Below are 18,829 nucleotides of genomic sequence, written 5' to 3'. Positions count from 1 at the left end.
GGGTGCAGGGCCTGGGAGGAGCAGCACAGCCCTCTCCCCTGCTCACCTTCTAGACTCAGTGCCTGGGGTCTGCAGACTTTGTGGGGCAGAGAGGAACAGGAAGTGGTTTAAGCCAAGTCCTCGCCCCTTCCCAGGAGCCCAATGCCTCTGAGACAGAGAACAGGGGCGGGAGGGAGATTGAGCACAGGGAGGGAGGGAGGCAGGCTTGGCGGTGAGGAAAGGCCATTGAGACTTGAGGGAAGAGCACCCACTTTCAGGAATATCGTCTGCAGCTTCCCGCAATTCTTGCCACAGAAGTTGATGCCCCGCCGGGAGAAGAGGACCTCGTGGGCCTGCACCCTCTGGTACGCCACGCGCTTGTTCCCCTGCAGCATCCAGATGACGATGTCTGGCAGGCTGTTCTGGGGCTGCAGAGAGGGTAGCGGTCAGGGCGTGAATGGAGGTGCACCCCACGGTCCACCAGAGCCCCCTGGCTAAGGGGGTGCGAAGCCCTTCCCCCCAGTTTCCGCCCTTCGTGTGGCCACTCCACGTCACCCGCTGGACAGCCCGGGGCTAGGAGCACACCCTAGCTTTGGCCCTGGAGTCCAGGGCATGAAGCCATCCCTAGTGCACACTAGGAGTCTCCACAGTTCACTGACCGATTTCATGTTTTCCGGAAGGAGATACTCCGTCCTGGAGCTCAGGGCTCAAGCTCTTAAATCCCTCTCCCAAGCACACAGAAAGTTCCCTCTGTGGGGACTGATGTCAGTGTTGACACCAGAAAGCCTGATTTCACCCTGGAGACGACACTTAGAACCCCACCCTGTTAAGGGGAAGGATGTCCTAAAGGAACTCTGCAGTCTTGTGGACTCCACCCCCTACTCCAGCTTTCTGGACCCTACACACCACACCACTCCAGTGATTGGAAACTACAACTCCCAGCAGTACCAGGGAGAGATCTGCAAGGACCCAAGGGCAGAGCTAGCAGGAATTCTGGGACATTTGGGGGATAAGTAGAGTGCGATTGCTTCTCACGCTTTCTTGCTCGGGAAGCGGCTCTCCAGAAAGGGTGACTCGGTGTGTTCAGTCAGCCTAGCCCTAAGGTATTCCAGTTACTTTGTATCCCACTCTCTTTCCCTGGGTTGTTTCCTATTCCTTTCCCCTTCTGTAAATAAACCCATTATTGACCCTTTTGTGTGTGCCTGCAGTGTAACCGAATTGTGAGCACACGGGTGAGGTCTCACAGACAGGCGGCCCAGTTCACTCTGGGCTACCCTGTAACAACCCCACTGCCTTTCAAGGATAATCTCCTCATTTCCATCTAATAAGGGGGCCCTGGGATGCCACCCTTTTTTAGACATGGTAGCCAGGCTCTCATTAGGGACACTCTTTTGGCAGAACAAAAACGCCGAGGTCCCTGTGCTCCTCCGAGCCTCGAGCTATTGCAGAGGGCTGGCTGGGTGTGGCCCATCTGGTTCCAAAGCTGGTGAGCAAAGTGTGCGGTGGGCATGGCAGGGTCTCCAGTCAGGGCTCAGCTGGGGATGGGGCTCCTGGACCCTCACTCAGCACTTCCCGGACTCTGTATGGCCCCTCTTCATCCCTGAGTCAGCCCGGGACGCAGGGCAGGCAGCCCCATCCAACTGGTGGGAAATAACCTCAAAGGTTTTTATGACTGCAAATATGTGTTCCTGACCCCTATGCCGGGGGTTCTCAAACTGTGGCCCCAAAGCAGCAGTACTGCCTGGGGACTGGCTAGAAATGCAGCTTCTAGGCTCTACTCCAGACATCCAAGATCAGAACAGCACACCGCCTGCTTCAACAAGCCCGTCGGGGACTCCCCAGCACCCCTTGAAGTCAGTAGCACCCCTCTGACCTTAATCTCTCCCAGCCCTATCACTATCTGTGCTGAGAGTCTGGGGACGGCCTGGACCCTAATTTAGAAAGCAGTGCATGGTCACCCCCTAAGGGGGTGGTCCACAGCCACTGTGAGGGTCACCTGGTGGGTGAGCAGCATGGCACTCCCCAGGGCGCTGCCTAAGGCCCTCAGGGCAAGCCCAAGGTCACACATCTAGGGTTACTTTCCCTTTCTAAACATCCCTTCACATCCTGGACCTTTTCCTTCTCCCCTTCAGCAACTCATTCCTCTAGAAATGCCTCTCAGGCCCATCTCCTCTGTGCACTCACCCCAGGGAGCTCCTTCCTTCCCATCCTACCCCCAGCTACCCCCTCCCCTCCCCCCCCCACCCCCGGCTCTGGTCACAGCCGCAGCAGCTAATCTGCCCCAGAGGAGGCACCTTTCTCTTCATTCTGGACTTCTGGACACACCTGCTTGCCTGGGGAACTGGGTGGGACATCTGACCTGGGAGGGCGGGGCTCAGCTAGGGAAAGCTTGCTCCAGAACACAGGGGAGTCACTTCTCTCTAACAGGGACACAGCAAAGCTCAGAGTTGCTGCAAATGCAGCTGCCACAGACCTCAGGCTCAGGGCCATCCAGGAGGGCAAGTGACACAGTGCTCCAGGAGAGGTGAGTTCAAGACCGGTACAAGCAGGGAGCTGGAGCGGGGGGCACAGGGAGGAGGCTCCGGCACCGAGGCACGAGGCACGTGCCCTGGGTCTGGCCTCAGCTCCGTCTCTGATGTACTTTGACAGAACTCATTGAGTACCTTCACCAGCACATTTGGGGCCATTTACTGAGCTCCGACTATGCTGGTCCCCACAACACCCAGTTGCCTTCTCCTCCTTCTGCAAATGGGGACACGGAGGGTCAGAGAGGGTAAGTCACTGCCCCAGGTCACCCAGCAATGGAATGAGGGTCAGAGCGCGCCCCCCGCCCCCCATCCCATGTCCTTCTTAGTGCTAACGTTCCAGGCAGGAAGGAAGGCACCTCCCGGGGTTAGCTACCTCATCTGCCAGGGCACGGAGTCGCTGAAGCCAATCTTCAGCCTGCTCTAGAAAGATGGAGATCTCACAGTGGCCCAGTTTCAGGGCCAGGGCCGCATGAGTGATCTGGCTCAGGTGACGGGTTCGCAGCCGGTACAGGTGCTGGTCCAGGTGAGTGGCGGAGGGCGTCTCGTGGACATTTCCCAGGGGCTGGCTGTGACAGACAGACAGATGAGAAAGAGCCCAGCGCTTGCTCGGTTCCAGGCCTGGTCGCCTTCTCCAGGCGGCCCGCGTGCAGAAAAACCTCCCCACCTTCGCGCCCACCGGCCTGCAGCATCCGGCTCCGGAGTGCCGCTGCCTGGTGGCAACTCACCCTCAGCTACCAGTTGTATTAGTTCTCTTCCATGTGTCCCCTCTCCCCAACTGACTGCAAGCCCTCGGTGGGCCCAGTGGGGCTCCCTGCCCCTGCTGTCTCCGAGAACAGAGGCCCAAGTGCTAAGTCGCCCTTGGCTGAAACGAATCCATTCTGCTGTGTGCACACTTTCTCCAAGAAGGAAATTTATGGACCCCTGACAAGCCACTGCAGACGCTGTGGGGAGGCCGGCAGCCAGCAATACAGATGTGTCGACCCGGGGCGGCCCCACAACACCCCTCCCAGAGCCCTCTGCTTTGGGAAGCCTTTGGAGAGGAGGTTGGGGGGTACATGCAGTCCTAGAAACACATCCTTAGGCCCCAAGTGGAGGGCTGGGTTTTAAACTCAATTCTACTTGAAAGCAAAGAACTTTAACACCCCCCCCCACCTCCATCCCACTGGGCTCCCTAAAAGTCTTTCTTATGGCTCCTCCTCACCAGAACAAGCAACAAGGGTCACGGAGGATGGGATGGGGTAGGGGCCTGTGCTCTGATCACCAAGCAGGATCCCTCTGGATCATCTCTGATGGAGGGTAAGTGGAGGTTCCCCACGCCCATCCTACATAACCGACCCCCCCCCCACAGCTGAGCCCTTGACTCCCAAACAGGACATCAGTCAAACCAGCTCAGCCAGTTCTGCTCCCACCACTTGCAGCCCCCACCAACCCCACCCCATGCTCCCCTCCCAGCAGCGTCTCGACTCCCGGCTCCCGGCTGATTTATTTTTCTGCCAATTTCCCCGAGCTATGCAGAACCAATTACCGCCGGAGCGCAGCGGCACCGCCGCCAGATACACCACTCTGGCAGGCCCTCGGTGCACTACATTTTTCCTGTTATTTTTTTTAATTGAATTTTTAGGGTGGGGGGGAGCAGTACGCAAACTCCATCTCAGGGAAACTTAAGCCCCGGGGCCTGTCTCAGGTCACGTACTGCACACCCTGTAGTAATATAATATTTACTGCCCCGAGGGTGCCGCGGATGGGGCTGCCCCGGGCGGGGAGAGGGGCAGCCTTCATCCCCAGCCACCGAACGTGGTGGAGAGGCATGCTCACGGGGTAAGGGGGGCCTGGGCCAGAGTCCCGGGTTGGGGCCTGCCTGGGAAGGAGGCCTGAGTGGGCCTGAGGGTGGGAGCCGGCAGGTCTAGAGTGGGGTATGGAGAACGGAGCCAACCGGGTGATTTATGCTCCCAGCCTAGGTCGGGAGCTGGAAGGGACTGCCATGCAGACCACCAAAGAGAGATTCTTGTGGAGGCCACCGGTCCAGCCAAAACTCCCCAAGAAACAACCAACATGCAGACTGCCTCTGACAAGACGTCTCAGCCCTTTCCACCCCAGAAAAGCCCTAGGTAGGGGGTACAGAAAGAGAGAACCAAAAGGAAGCTGGATGACACAGGAGTCCCAGCCTACACAGGCAGAGCTCTGCAAGCGGTGAGTGACTTGGAGACGGTGGGGAGCGCCAGGCCAGGCTGCGCAGAGCCACCCTGCCCCTGCACACAGACAATGTGCCCTTATCAGAGACCGCCACCCAGGAGGGCCGGTGGCCCGCGTGGACCAGACACTGGTCAGTCACGTCGGTCCTCGTGAGTCTCAGTTATGCTGGACCGGGGCCGTGCGTCAGGACCCAGCCTTACCCTCAGGGCATTGTCAGGACAGAGAAGCAAATGGGCTGGACCCCCACTGAAGCAGTCAGGAGGACCTCTGGGGAATGCTGCCCCGGCAGTCAGCAGGAGCTAGTCAGGCAAGAAGAGCAGGAAGGGCATTCTGGCGGAGGAGCAGGCTGGCGCAGGCTGAAGGCTCAGAGGCCGGAGAGGACTTACGCAGGACAGTGAGCACCAGAGAAGCCGGCACAGAGCTTCCAGAGGGCTGGGTGCAGCGCGTTAGGACTGCTGGGGCCCGCGAGGCAAGGAGCAGGGGCAGAGAGGCCCAGCCACCAAGAGGACAGCTGGGACGTTGCCTAAAGGCAGAGGGGGCTGCTTCCGCCGAGGTGAGATGGCACAGCTTTCAGGAGATCACGGAGGGCGAGGTGCACATGCTGTCAGGAGGCACACATGGAGATGGGTGGGCAGTTGGGGGTGCGAGTTAGCTGCTAGAGAAACAGAGGGGGTGCCACTGGTCACAGGGCACAAGGGCTGCCAGGGAGAAAAGCCAGGATAAGGGTCTGATGAAAGGAAGACTATGGATGTTGCAGACATGGGCAATGGGCAGGGACTGGCTGAGAATGGGTGAGCAGTCTGTGGACACCCTGGGGCCCTCACCAGGCCGCCCTGCCCGGGGGCAGTCATCACAAGCAAGCAGAGAGGGGAGGGGCGGAGGCGCTCTCGCTGCAAACCCAGGGCTGTCTGGTGCCCTCGGATGGTGCCTGATGCCTGGCGTTCCGCCCTGAGGGACATGTGCATCTCTGGGTGCAATCCTCCTCCCAAGCTCCTTCCTGAGATCCGTCATCTTCTCCCCCCAGGAGAATGACTCAAGGAGGTCAGACTTATTTTAGCCAAACCCCCAAGAACAGACGGCTGCGATGTGGGTCCTCGTCTGAGGTGTTTCGGACACTTACACCACTAGGTCCACAGGACGCTGGAAGCGTGAGCAAGGCTGCAGGGAGAGCCCAGTCCTGGCTGGTTCCCATACCCCAGCTGTCAGGCTGGCCAGTGGGACACCTGAGGCACTCCACGCAGTGCTCCCCCCACACTGACTGAGCCCCTGTGTGCCCCAACCCACAGGCACCCACGGACATCTCCCACGCAACATGGCCAGTGCTGAACTCTTCATCTGTCCCCAAGCCCAGGTGACTCAGAGAACGGCACTGCCATCCGCCCTGCTGGCCTGGCCAGAGGGTCATTCTGGGTCTTCTTGGGCACCCACATGCAATCTACCATCAAGCGAGCAGGACAGGCTGGGGATCCTCCATGACTAAACAAGTAAATTAACCTAATCAAGTTAATTAACCTCTCTCTGCCTCCGTTTCCTCATCTGTATAATGAGGATCATTCTACTTCCTGCCTCATAAGATTTTCATGTAAATTTTCTAGAACAGGGCCTCGCTGGTGGCACAAGGGGTTGGGTCTCAGCACTGTGGCGCTGGCCGCAGCCACTGCAGCATGAGTTCAACCCCCAGCCAGGGAGCTGACCCACATGGCACGGCAGACCTCTCCTGACGCGCCTGCTGCTCCCCTCAGCAGTGTATTTGAGTTGATCTGCCTGTTCTGCTCCCCACTGTCTCTGATGAATCCACATACACACATCTCTGGCCAACATCCAGCTCTTGTATGCATACATAAATAAAATAAATCTTTAAAAAAAAAAACCTTCTCAGAGCACACCTGGTACAGAAAGTGCTCATACTGAGACTCTGTCACCATGTCCCCTGAGGAAGCCTGAGCCTCTTCATATACTCAGCATATATTCTCCGGAGGCAGCAGGCATTCCATCTTCTGGTCCTTTGCTGGGAAGGCCTCTCTCCAAAGGCTGACTCCTGCTCCTCCTTCAAGCTCACAATCTTTCTCCAGAAAGGGTCCCTGATTACATTTGAGTTCATGCACCTGCTCTGAGCTCCTTCGGCTCATGCCTCTGACTCCCCAGTATGTGACTTCACTGGCTCACTGTTGCATCTGGCACCCCCAGCAGGCTGAAACTGCACCCCAGTCTGAATGCTCTGGAACCTGGCACACATCTTCAGGAAGATTTGAGGGCTAAGTAAGTGATCCATGGGGGGAGAGGGTATTCCTTCCGGTAGACATTTTGTCTACTTGAAGGGACACTTCCCAAGGGGAAGTGTGTCCATGGCTTCCAACTTCTCAGCAAGAAGGCATCTCTCATACACTCAATGGGGGTGGGGCAAGACCTAGGGCAAACATCGAATTTTCATGTATTCAATTTTACAAGGCAGAAAAGACAACTATTTATTTCTTATTCCATTTAACAGCTGGAAAACCAAGGCCAAGAGCGTGAGGCTGCCCCAGACCAGGTAGTTGGTTAAAGGGACAGGAAACTAAGTCGCCGGCATTTCTTCTTAGTGATAATGATAGCAACCACTTATTAAACACTTCCTACAGGCCAGGCACTCTGTTTATGTGATAGTATAAAGTCGCTATTCTTCTCATCACGTTGAATATTCAAGTTGAGGAAACCAAGGTTCAGAGGCGCCAGGTGGGGGTGAGCCCCAAACTGCTCAGCAGTGGAGGAGACACTGGGATGCTCCTCTTTCTGCTATACCTGTGCATCCCCCTGTTCTCCATCACCCCACGGCTCCCTTTTTCTGAAGTTGACAACCAGCCATGTCAAGAGAAGGCTAAACAGAAACCGTGGTCCCCGACGTAGCCTTGGGGGAAGGAGGGGCGCCATCACCCCCACCAGCCAGCTCCTCCTGGAGATTCCATCAGGGAAATAAGAGGTCGGGGATCAGACACAATGCTCCCCATTCAGGTGAGCCGGGCAGCCGGGGCCACAGCTGCCGCTGCTGCAGGGAGATTTATGACCTGCTCTAAATGTCACCTTTTCAACTCCCTGTGCTGGCTCCACCACCTCTGGACTCAGCGCGGGCTGGACCGCTGGCCAAGCGTGGCTGGGGAGACGTGCCGTCGCTCCCCGCCACACACGAACTCTGCTAGGGAGAGGGCCGCGCGGAGCCAGGAGGGGAGGGCGGCGAAGCCAGAAACCCCTACCTGCAGTCTGCGATGAGCTCATCCATCAGCTGAGCCACCAGGGAGTCCACGTCCTCCGTGGAGTTCTGCGCCTTCAGGGCCAGGTGGACTTGCTCCAGGCCAGCTTCCTGGGGAGCAGGCAGGCAGGGAAGTCACCGAGGGGACCCAAGTCCTGTCACCGCAGCAGAAACCCCAATCGAAAAGGCAAGAGTGCTCACAGCAACACTGAGTGAGCCTGGTCCTGACACAGCAAGGTCTGCTCAAGAACCTTCCAGGCACCCCCAAAACCATAACCAAATTCCCAGGCCTGGACCCCAACCTCATGCCTGGTCATGAGTGCCTGCAGCCTTCACAGAAGTGCAGAACTTGAGCTCCGCCTGCTCCTCCTGGCCCCTGCCAGCCAGGTCTGCCGCCTCCCAGGTGAGCCACCTTCTGAGCCTGTTCCAGTGCCCTACCTGGCACGAGCTCCCCTTTCCTATCCCTGCCGCCCAAGCAGGACGGATCACATCCTCCTTCCTTCAGGAGGACTAAGACAACCTCCAGCAAGAGGGCGCACCGGCTCCTGTGGGAGGGGACGCCCAGGGCGGCGCTGGCCCGGACTCTTCTCCAGCCATCTCCAGTGCCCAGCCCCCACAGGAGCCCAGTCAGTTGCTCTGCGCTAGGCCTGGGACACCCAGTGTGGCCCTGGAAAGAGCGGCAGCCCCGCTCCAGGGGAACGTCCTGTGTGAGCGCAGCTGGTCTGGAAGGCAGAGTCCCGGCTGCACAGCAGCGACTCCAGGCCACCCTCATCTCAGCGTGGGCTGCTCGCCTCTGAGAGCAGAGGCGAGTGCCAGGGGAGCTGCTGTGACCGCCCCTCACCTACCACTCGTGCCCAAGCCTCTCCGACTCTCACGGCATCCTGCATTCCTCGGTGCCCCGCAGATGCCACCCCTCTGGGCTCACTCTTCATGGAGGAGGGATAGGAAAGGGGAGCTCGTGCCAGGTAGGGCACTGGAGCGGGGCTCAGAAGGTGGCTCACCTGGGAGGCGGCAGACCTGGCCGGCAGGGGCCAGGAGGGCAGGCGGAGCTCAAGTTCTGCATGTGAAGGCTGCAGGCACCGCCCCTCCCCCCCCCGCCCCCCCCCCCCACAGACACCACAGAAAAGGCCTGCAGCAGCGCCGAGAGGGTCAGCCTCCCACCCTGGGCCCCAACCCCTCCGCCCCCTTCAATTCTCCTCCCTCTCTGGCCAAGCGCCAGGCCTGTGGTCCCAGCACCCACAGACACGTCCAAAACAGGGCTGACCACCTGACCCGTCCACTTCCTGGTCACTTCCTGTCACTCTCACTGCCTCCGTCCTCCCCGTGCCATAGGCCAGCCACTCCTTCTAGCTCCACGCTGCCATTTTCTCCCAGGTCACCCCCTTCCCAGGGCCGCCTCACCCTTCCCTAGACCCCTGGCATCCCAACTGGACTCTAGCCTTTGCCTCCCCTCAGTGAACACACTCCCCTCACTGTCCCGTGATGCCCTCCTGACCTCCCTTGGTCACTCGGAGTCCCCCATCACTCCTCGGAAGTCCCAAAGTGTCACCTGCACTTAGGTTCGGAAACCTCCCATGGGAGGAGTAGGAGAGCCAGTGCTCACCTCACCTGTGCTGACTCTCCAAAGGCAGGTGCTACGCCCCTCACTTCCACCTTCTAGCTAGAGATTTCCAGCACCAGCCCTTGCAGGCGGTAAGAGTCAAAGACATTTTTGGGAAGGAGCAAGGGAGGGAGGCAGGGCTCTAGTCTGCTGTTCTACCTCATTTCTCTTAGCCGGCCTCTGTGTCCTGTATCAGACTGGGGACCCCAGGACTGCTCTCACCCCCTCCCTTCCCAGGGAGCAGGACTGGACCGCAACCTGGCACTGTCAGGACACCTGGGCCCTGGCGCCATGACGGTGTGCTGGCAAAGTTGTGTGTGAGCACGTGTGCCCCCCCCGGGGGGGGGTCCGAGAACACAGGGGTGCGCGGAAGTGGGCGGGGGGTGGGGGCAGTTAGGGGGTGGGCTCCCACTCACCAGGTGGTCAGCGATCCTGAGCAGCTGGTTCTGAGTCTCCACTCTGTGGCTGATGTCCTCCCAGTAGGAGGACAGCACCACCACAGGCTTCACGTTGCCCCAGGGCAAGTAGTAGTAGTGGCAGCCTGAGTGGAGGCAGAGGGCCTAGGACTGAGCCAGGAGCAGGGCAGCGAGAGGCCCTGCAGGGGAGGGACCCAGGCACCCACTCCGCCCTTCCACCAAGAACTCCCCGCCTCGGGCACACACATCGTGACCCATTTTCCCCGGTCCCAACAAGGCAACTGAGCCCCCTACGTGTGTTGAACAGAGCGGCTGCTCTCATTAGAGCTCCTGAGCACGTCAAAATAGGAGGTTGAGGAGGGACCCCAGCAAACTCAAGCCCACACTCCAACTTCTCTTCACCAGGGTCCATAGCCATCGTGGAATAAATGATGGTGTCAGGTCAGGATCTGTGCTGAGGGGTGCTGCCAGGAGCCCAAATGGGGACCCACCGGGAGGTATGTGAGGGGGTGCAATAAAAGGGGCTCAGAGGAGGAGACTTGCCCCAACAGATTTCCCCAAGCCAGGGAGGTCCAGCAAGCCTCTGACAACTTCCCGGGGCGGGGGTGGGGTTGGGGGGGTGGGGCCTGGATTTAGGGCTCCGTCCCTGCCTCTGCCGTCTGGGTGGCCCCCGGGTGCCGCCCAGGCCTCACCATCAAAGACTGCGCGGCTGTACTGGGTGGTGGAGGCCAGCGGCAGGCAGCTGGTGTCGAACTTGTTGCCGTAGTTGCCGATGCTGACCTCAAACTGGATGGCATCATCCACGTCCTGCAGCATGGAGGCCGAGTAGAAGGCCGCGAAGAGCGAGTACTTGCGCCTCCGCAGGTACTTCTGGGAGCAGAGAAGGCGGCCGGGGTCACAGGGAGGAGGAAGGGAGGCAAGGGGTGGGGAGAGATCCCAACTCCGTCTGTCCCGGACCCTCCCCTCGCGTGACTGGCGCCCAGTAAGTCCCGGCTGGCCGGCTGGGCGGGGAGTGGTCCAGCGCCCGGGTGTGGTTACCAACGGCGCCACTCATTCCAGGCCTGTGTGATGGGCCGCATCCCTCTAGGAAGGCCGCTCCTCCAAGGTCAGGCCGCCCCTTAGTCCAAGCCAACAGCAGCCGCACCGCCCCTCAGGGGAGCTGGGTCTCCTGCGTCTGCCCTTCGGAAGGGGCCCAAGGCTCTCCTCCACACCCCTGGCCGGGCCGCCCACCCCCCCACGCCGCTCAGGGTGTCCACACTCCAGCCAGCTCTGCGGGAACACGGGCTGCCGCGAGCTTGGTGCGACAGAATCCCCTTGTCCCCTCAGGCAGTGGGCACCAGGATGAGGGCCGGCAGGCGCGCCATCACACTCCTGGCCTGAACCAGGGCGACTTCATGATCCCCTTGTGGGAGGCGCAGAAGAGAGGGGTTATTACACAACTGGATTTGGGGGTATGGTAGATAGATATGGTAGATAGTAGTAAGTAACCCTGAGCGAGTGCTTGCCGCACACAGGGGGGACTTAATCTCAACCTCACAACAATCTGGTGAGGCCACCATGGTTATGTCCCCCACTTTACAGATAGGGGTGCTGACACAGCTGGTGAGTGGCCAGTCTGGCGCCGCTGACCACAGAGTCTGAAAGCTCAAACCCCATGTGGGCGCCACGTACCTCCGTCCAGATACAAGGCCCACACCCCACTGGTCACCCTGGCCCTGGTGAGCCTCAGTTTCATCACCTGTAGCATGAAGATACTTTGGGGTGCGAGGAGGACTTGAGCACCAGTGTCACCAGCACAGAGTCTGACACCTGGCCCAGGGCCACGGTCCTTACATTGCTTGGAATACAGTCCAGCACCGCTCGGTGTCTTCCCGGTGAGGCGTGTGTGACGCGCACCACCGCGAGTTGTGAGGTCACGCAGGGTGGCTGTCTAGCCACCCTCGGCACACGACACCCGTCTCCAGTCACATCCTCGTCACTAGGTGGCATGTGACCACAGTCTCTCGTTTTGCATCAAACGAAGATTTTTAAAAAGTAGACTTTCCTGTCAATTCCTTGAGCCTCTGAGGACCCTCCCAGGGAGGCAGGGTGGGGACTGGGTTACTCCCACCTCACAGCTGAGGCACTGGGGTACAGCGGGGTGAAGACATGCCGAAGTCTGGGGTTAAACCCTCCTCCACCACGATGCCCCACGGCAGCCCCTCTCAGCCACCGCCCTCCTCGCCCCTCCCAGAACCGTGTGCTCACCTCCACCCGGAGGATGTCATCTGCCAGGAGATCCTCCACCTTCTGCTCGCTGTACTCCACCAGCTTTGTCTCCAAGGAAAGCAGAACCCGGCCTCTGTAGGCTACACCTTCACCCTGAGAGGGGTGGTTGGATACCAGGAGCAGGGGCCACCGAAGGGGAAGAAGAAAAGAAAGCAGCATGATCTGGCACTGAGGTCACTCAGCTCCCAGGCACCCCAGAGGTCCCTGAGTCACCCCCATCACTCTTCAGATGAGGAAATAGCAGTACTGAGTTCAGGGTACATGCCTAGTCACCCAGACATCTGACCTGAGGGAGGGAGAGAGGAAATCTGAGATAAAATGAGATCAGTACCCTTAGGGGACAGGAAAATTGGGGGGGGGTGTAAATCAGGCTGACCGTGAAGGAGCAGCAAAAGGAAAGAAAGCAGGAGGAGCCAGGCAGAAGGAGGACTCTCTGAGAGGTGGCTGCTTGGCCCTGGGCCTGCTCAGGCCCCTTCAGGCTCTTGGACTCCAGGCCAGACCCAAACATCGCCTGGGCCAGACTGGAAGACCTCACACAGTCCTGGAGACCAAGGGCCACTGGAGGTCTGGCGGCCTGCCCTGCAGGGCTCTGGCTGGCTCACCTTGCCTGTGTTGAGTTCTGCGTAGGGGTCCGGGAAGCCAGTGAACTCCCTGGGGCTGCCGTACAGGTTGACGTAGCAGGGCCCAAAGGTGGGCAGGAAGCCTAGATGGTCATCCACTGAGAAAAACGGGCAGGGATCAGAGGGGTTTTCTAGGGCTCAACCCAACCGCGTCAGGCCTGATCCCACTCCTGGCCCCCGTCCCCCCAGTGTGCCCAGGATGAAGCCCACAAGTGGTAAAGACTAGTTGCATCGACACTTGCTCCCCCTGTCTTCCATCAACTCCTTCAATTTTTCCTACTAAGCTGATACATGGGTATTTTACTATTAAGGGTATTTGTGTATTTTTATTAGTCCCGTTTTGCATATGAGCAAACTGGCACAAAGATGCAAAGGAACACAAGATGATATGACCCGAAACGGCCTAACCTCAAAGTCCATGCACTCAGCCAGCACACAGCGCTGGGGGTCCCGGCGCTGGGGGTCCGGCCCTCCACAGCAGGCCCCTCTCAGGGCACCCCTTGCCCTGCACCCCTTCTCCTCCCTGCACTTCCATTGGTGTTTCCAGCCCCCCTGGGGGTCTGTGAGGGGGGCCCGGAGCCTGGTGACTAGCAGGACAGGGAGCAGCCCCTGTCCCTGTCCCTGGGGGGACTAGATGTCTCCCCAACAGGGCAGCCCCTAGATACATGCCCCCCATTCCATATCCTCACAGAGTCGAGACAGACTATCTGAGAGCCTGACTCCTGCAAAGAACCACCTTTTAGGGGAGCAAGGTGGAGGCGACTCAGAGTGAGAATTACACTTTGGATGAGAGAAGATCTTTTCTCCATTATCACTTTCCTCATTTGCAGAGGCCCTCTTCTGTTAATGTTCTGATTTCCAGCTGACAGCCAAGTCTCCCAGATGGGACTTCACTGGCTATATTCTGAGAACTCTGAAAAGTCAGGCTGTCCCTTTGCAAGGTGAGGGAAAGCAGTCAAATCCAGAATGCCAACGGTGAGACATGGGCAGGGCTTGCCCAGGTGATCCAGTACACAAAGCAAAGGTGGGGTGATGGGGGGTACGCAGAGAATGAACGGCCTGAGCAGGGAAGTCCTGGAGCCAGGCCTACAGGAGTTCCGGAGCTGCTCTCCTAAGTGCTGAGACACTGGGGGGAGGGGAGTGGAGGGCAAGACAGGTTTGAGAAATATATTACCCACCAGAAGGCAGGAGCGTGCCTCCCCCGAGCCAGGGGCTACCTTGGACCCCTCCATCACTCTCCTTCCAGTCCCCAGCACAGACAGGTCTCTGGCATTTGGGACAGAGGTGGGAGGCGCGGGCTTATGGAACTGACATGAGCGTCACTATTTATCGGTACTAATCATCTTAATAATGATTTACTTTGTAAACCCCAACAGGAAGAGTTTTCAAGCCCTGGTCCGGAGGAACCCTACACACTTCCCCCGCTCCTCTCGGAGCCCACCCTGGCCCCAGCCCCTCCCTGCTGGAGAGAGTGGACTCAGTGAGCACCACAGCCCACAGGCTCGGGAAAGGGCACGGGGGGAGGAGGGCGTGGAAAAATAGCAACCACGGCCAGCTCAGTTACCATGGTGTTGAGTCCCATCTCAGGCAAATTAAAACACCTCTGCAACCGGCACCTTCTCCCCGCCAGCAAACCCCTAAGGCCCACCCTCTCGTCATCCCCAAGGTGAGAGCACATACGGTCCATGGCTGGAGAAGGCTTGACCACACCTGCAGAGTCCTCTGAAGCATAAAGAAATGGAAGAGGGTTAGGATGGACAGGCTGGGAGGAGGAGCGGTTACATGAAGGGGCCCAAGGATGGAGAGCTGGCAGGCAGACTCATGGAAGACAGCTCCCGCGCGAGGAAACAGATGCGGCCCCACCCCCAGCCCAGCTGTGAATTCACCACCAACTACGTCCCCACCTCTCCCACACCCCAGGCAGACACAGCCCCCAGTGCCACAGTGAGCCCTAAGGGGCTGCCTGGACTTCTGTGCATTCTGTTTGCCAACTGAAAATTGGACCCGAAACTTAACTCATTCAAAAAAACACAGAAAAGAAAATGTGCTTTTCCATATGAGAGCCAGATACGCAAAGAAGAGTTCAGACATGAAGAAAGGATGGGAGACACAGGAAGGGGCCAGAGCTAAGCTGTGAGGCTCACCCCGTGCTCCACCCCAGCCGGCAGGTTGATAGCTGAGACCAAGCCAGCCCAAGAGGTGGTAGTTCAAGGTACAACATCTCCACCTAGTGCCCACTCCTGGTATTGCCATTGAAGGCAACATGTTGCATTTTCACAACAGCAGGCACTGCGGGGTGTGGGTTTGGGCATCTGTTGCTTCAAGTGAAGCACAAAACCAGATGCTGTCCACTAGCCAAAGGCCCTACACATGTAAGTTAAATGTTAGTAAGGGGTGTCTAGAAATAATAGAAGCAAAAAAACATACTCTGGCATACTTAGGGCTCTTGAATTCGGTCCCTCGCTGCTAAGGATGTGTAAGAGGCCCCCAAAGAGCATCCCCTTTCACGTCCTCTGTGTTTTCTACCTCTTCCTGCACTCAGACCTCCCTGTCTCCTCCTTCAACCAGCTAGGTGCCACCAAGCCTAAGGCAGTGACCAAACTAGGGGATGTGGTTGGTGAAATCCTTTTTTTTTAATTCATTTGTCACCTTTACCTGTTGGTGTCCTCAAAAAACAGACAAACAAAAACACCCAATCTTTGATTCTTTTCCTGTAGCTGCAGGTCAGTATTTAAAAATCAAGAATTAAGCAAAACATTGTGACGGAAGAAAGGGCAGACACGCAGAAAGAAAAAGAGTGGAGGAATGTAGAAATCTAGATGTGAGGACAGAGCTGGGCGAGTGAGCCAGAGGCAGCAAGGCAGGCGAGAGGCCCAGGGGCCTGGGGCCTGAAGCCTGGGACACAGCCCTCAGTTCACCTCAGCCAAGAATGTGACTGGCAAGTCACATCATTCAAGTCAACCATCATTCAAGGCCATTTTCAGTGCCCCAAGAACAGGCTTCATCTGTGGGGAAGTCAAGCCTGGTCATAGCGGAGCTTTCAGCAACAGCTCGAGGGCCCACACGGGCACAGCTCAAATCCAGGGAAGCAGTGGCCAAGGACCACAGGAAGGAAACAGATTCCATCTGAAGCGCCGTCCACATGATTACAAGCAGGCCCGGCCAGTTATCTCAGGCTAATGAGCCCGAGGTCAGAGTTCCGACCCACGTGTGCTTTTCACAGAAGTAGGTAGACTGAGCCCGGGTTGCCAACTGGTGCCCAGCTCAGACACAGATGTCTCCCTCACCCCAACAGCCATCTGACCAACACATGCCTCCTGTGCCTAGGTGAACTAAGTGGTTGCTGTGGAGTGGCCTGGCTCCCAAACACACCTTTTCAATAATTCCCTCATTCATCTATCCATTTGTTTATTCAGCTAACCAGACCTGGCACAGAGCGAGGCATGAGGGCTCTGCTGACATCTCAAGCCAGTGATATTAATTTGGGGGCAGGGTCGCAGGTCCCCGGGTGCTCAGGATCAAACCCAGTTCTCTCCCCTGAGTCTGCAGACAGCTTGTAAAGTCAAGGGCAGTGACCACTGAGGCCACCCAACACAAAGCTTCTATTCAGCCTCCATCACCCTGTGCCAAAGCACAAGTGTTTTGGTGTATTTTCCCTGAGCCCAGGGAATCAGAGCTGTGGAAGCCCCAAAACACAGATGGAGGAGCCAAGCCCAATTCCATCACCTGGGAGAAGCTATAGGGGCCCCAGATCCCAAGAGTCGCACCTCATGGCCCTGCCGAACACACCCAGAGACGCCGTGGTCTCCCCTGGAAATGCAGAAGCCATAACCTGGGGACAGCCCGCCGCTCCCCTGCCTCGCAGCACCTCTCCCATGCCCACAGCCTGGCTGCCTGACTCAGCCCACGCCAGGCAGCAGGAGAAGCAAGAACTGCTGGGAAATCAGCATCATCTACATTCCGAAGGCAAAAAGAAACTAATCTGGGGTTTCTCTGCTGCGGAAAAGGCCGGGATGCGAGCGTTGTTCCCCAGTGTGACTTCATTAGTGAGGCCACAGGCCCCTCGCTAGGCTTCACAGCCCGGGAGCCTGTTGCCTTTGAAGGGACTAGAGCTTCTAAAGAAAGCACTCCTTTTTGGAAAACAAAATTGTCACCAAATGCTTCGGAGCACAGGCTCCAAGGAAGGCTTGAGTGTGCCCAGGCCGACTTGCGGGCAGAGGTGCTTAAGAGGGGAGTGTTGGGTTCTGTCCACCCTGGCAATGGAAACAAAAACACGAAAACAAAAACTCCTCTTGGACCAAAAAGCCGGTGAACCACGAGGCAAGGACTAGAGAGAAAGAACCTATTTGAACAGTTCGATTTAGTTTGGGTTTTGAGTGCAGTGAGGAATGAAGAGAGGGACAAGCATCAAAGTGTGGAGAGAAAAATATGAAGAGTTGGAAGTGAAGTCAGAGCGGCGTGTTCTGAGGTGTCCTCAGAACAAGGCGGAGAAGCTTGCAGGGAGGTAACTTTCCTCAGAAAGTGATGCACTCTGAGAGAAGGAATCTGCCCTAGTCTCAAAGGCTCCCATTGGAGCAATAAACTTAACTCTTTTGTTGTTACAGAGATCAAACTGCTAAGCTGCACATTTAAAACCTGTAAGCTGGTTGCAAGTAGATTGTCGCTTGCGCTCAGCCTGTGGAGAAAGTGGTCCCGCCTGTGCCCAGGGTCCTGAACCACGCTGGGTTGCCCGTGACCTGAGTGCCATCTAGTGACCAAAAAGTATATATCTGTTGTGGTCTCCCTTTAAAGTATTCGTGATGACCTTGAAACAGAGCCAGGCTAGCATCACCTGCAGAAATGAAGCCCAGTGGAGGGAGAAGGCTAAATGCTCCCTCAGGTAGTCCAGAATACCGTTCCTCTGACCCAGCTCCTCCGTTCACAGAGGCCCACTTCCTATAAATCCGAGACAGCAGTCAGACAGCAGACAGCAAGCTATCTGAACAGAGTGACAAGAAGGGAACGCGTCCAGGGGTCACAGTGCCCACCGTTCATGCAGAAGGAGCTGGGCAGGAGAGCCCTGTGAGCAGTGCTCTCTGGAAGGCAGCTTTTGTATGCCACCAGCTATAAGGGTTGATGAAATCAGAACAGTCGCTAGGTGTTGAAGCTGAACTGGGACTTGGGGGTTCATTGTACAACTCTGCTTCTGTGTGTTTGAATTTTCTGTAATCAAAGGGTTTTTTAATGTTTCTGAGAACCTAGAAGAAGGTTGGAGGAGATGTCAATTTGAAGAGTGGAGTTGCAAAAATTGGGCATGGTAACCTGTCCTCCAGGTAAAAGTTAGAGATGGGCAGAAACCCACCTGCCTGCAGAAAGACACCAACACTAAGTGAACACAGGAAGGAAGAGACTAAGTGCCAGTGTAGGAAGCAGGATCTGTAAGATTCAGAAGAGCCTTCACCTGTTAGGGAGTGGTCTGGAATCCTCAACAAAGAGCAAGACAGACTTGGGGAAAACTGCTTGCAGAAGACAAAAAAAAAAAAGGAAAAGGAAAAGAAACTATAAAAGGAGCAACAGAGGAAGGAAAAGACATAAGAAGTTCAAACTCCATTAGTGATGCAGAAAGTCAATGATAAACAACAAATGTTACCTTAGGGTTATTATGTACAAGGCACTCTTAAGAATTTTATAATGTCCCTGGCTCCTGACAACAACCTAGTGAGGTTGGGACAGGTAAGAGGAGACGAAGCCGCTCTCTGAGCTACAAAGACTAGGCAGACCCAAAGGTGCCCACTCACTGCACCCTGCTTCAGTGGTCCACAGGGCAATGTTAGAATCAAAGAAGTGATCCCTCCACTCAGATGTAAGGATTCACCATGACTCAAAGTTCATTGAAAAGACAGAGCAATGTAATTCCTCACATGACAACAAAAAAGATACATTCCTCCAAGCATCATCTAGGCAGGGAAAAAAATAGACTACCTGCAAAGAAGTCAGGTCAGAAGGCTTTCAGAAAATACACC

The 18,829-nt window shown here is 57.0% G+C and overlaps 1 protein-coding gene across 15 annotated transcripts in view; it reads right to left on the bottom strand.

Moving 5' to 3' along the window:
- The window catches only part of DYSF (dysferlin), a 196,220-nt gene that overhangs the window by 110,977 nt on the left and 66,414 nt on the right, over window positions 1–18,829 (bottom strand). For all 15 annotated transcript variants that reach the window (XM_004691507.2, XM_004691505.2, XM_004691513.2 and 12 more), the window contains 8 exons: window positions 14,508–14,549; window positions 12,810–12,925; window positions 12,187–12,300; window positions 10,632–10,809; window positions 9,940–10,064; window positions 7,928–8,034; window positions 2,881–3,073; window positions 252–407 (listed from right to left, as the gene is read on the bottom strand). In XM_004691507.2, coding sequence (XP_004691564.1) covers window positions 252–407; window positions 2,881–3,073; window positions 7,928–8,034; window positions 9,940–10,064; window positions 10,632–10,809; window positions 12,187–12,300; window positions 12,810–12,925; window positions 14,508–14,549 — 1,031 coding nt within the window. The remainder of the gene's footprint in view (window positions 1–251; window positions 408–2,880; window positions 3,074–7,927; window positions 8,035–9,939; window positions 10,065–10,631; window positions 10,810–12,186; window positions 12,301–12,809; window positions 12,926–14,507; window positions 14,550–18,829) is intronic.

The sequence above is a fragment of the Condylura cristata genome, unplaced genomic scaffold (genome assembly GCF_000260355.1).
Source record: "Condylura cristata isolate star-nosed mole 26May11 unplaced genomic scaffold, ConCri1.0 scaffold00031, whole genome shotgun sequence".
In the NCBI taxonomy this organism is placed as follows: Eukaryota; Metazoa; Chordata; class Mammalia; order Eulipotyphla; family Talpidae; genus Condylura; species Condylura cristata.
This window is presented reverse-complemented; position numbering and strand designations above follow the sequence as displayed.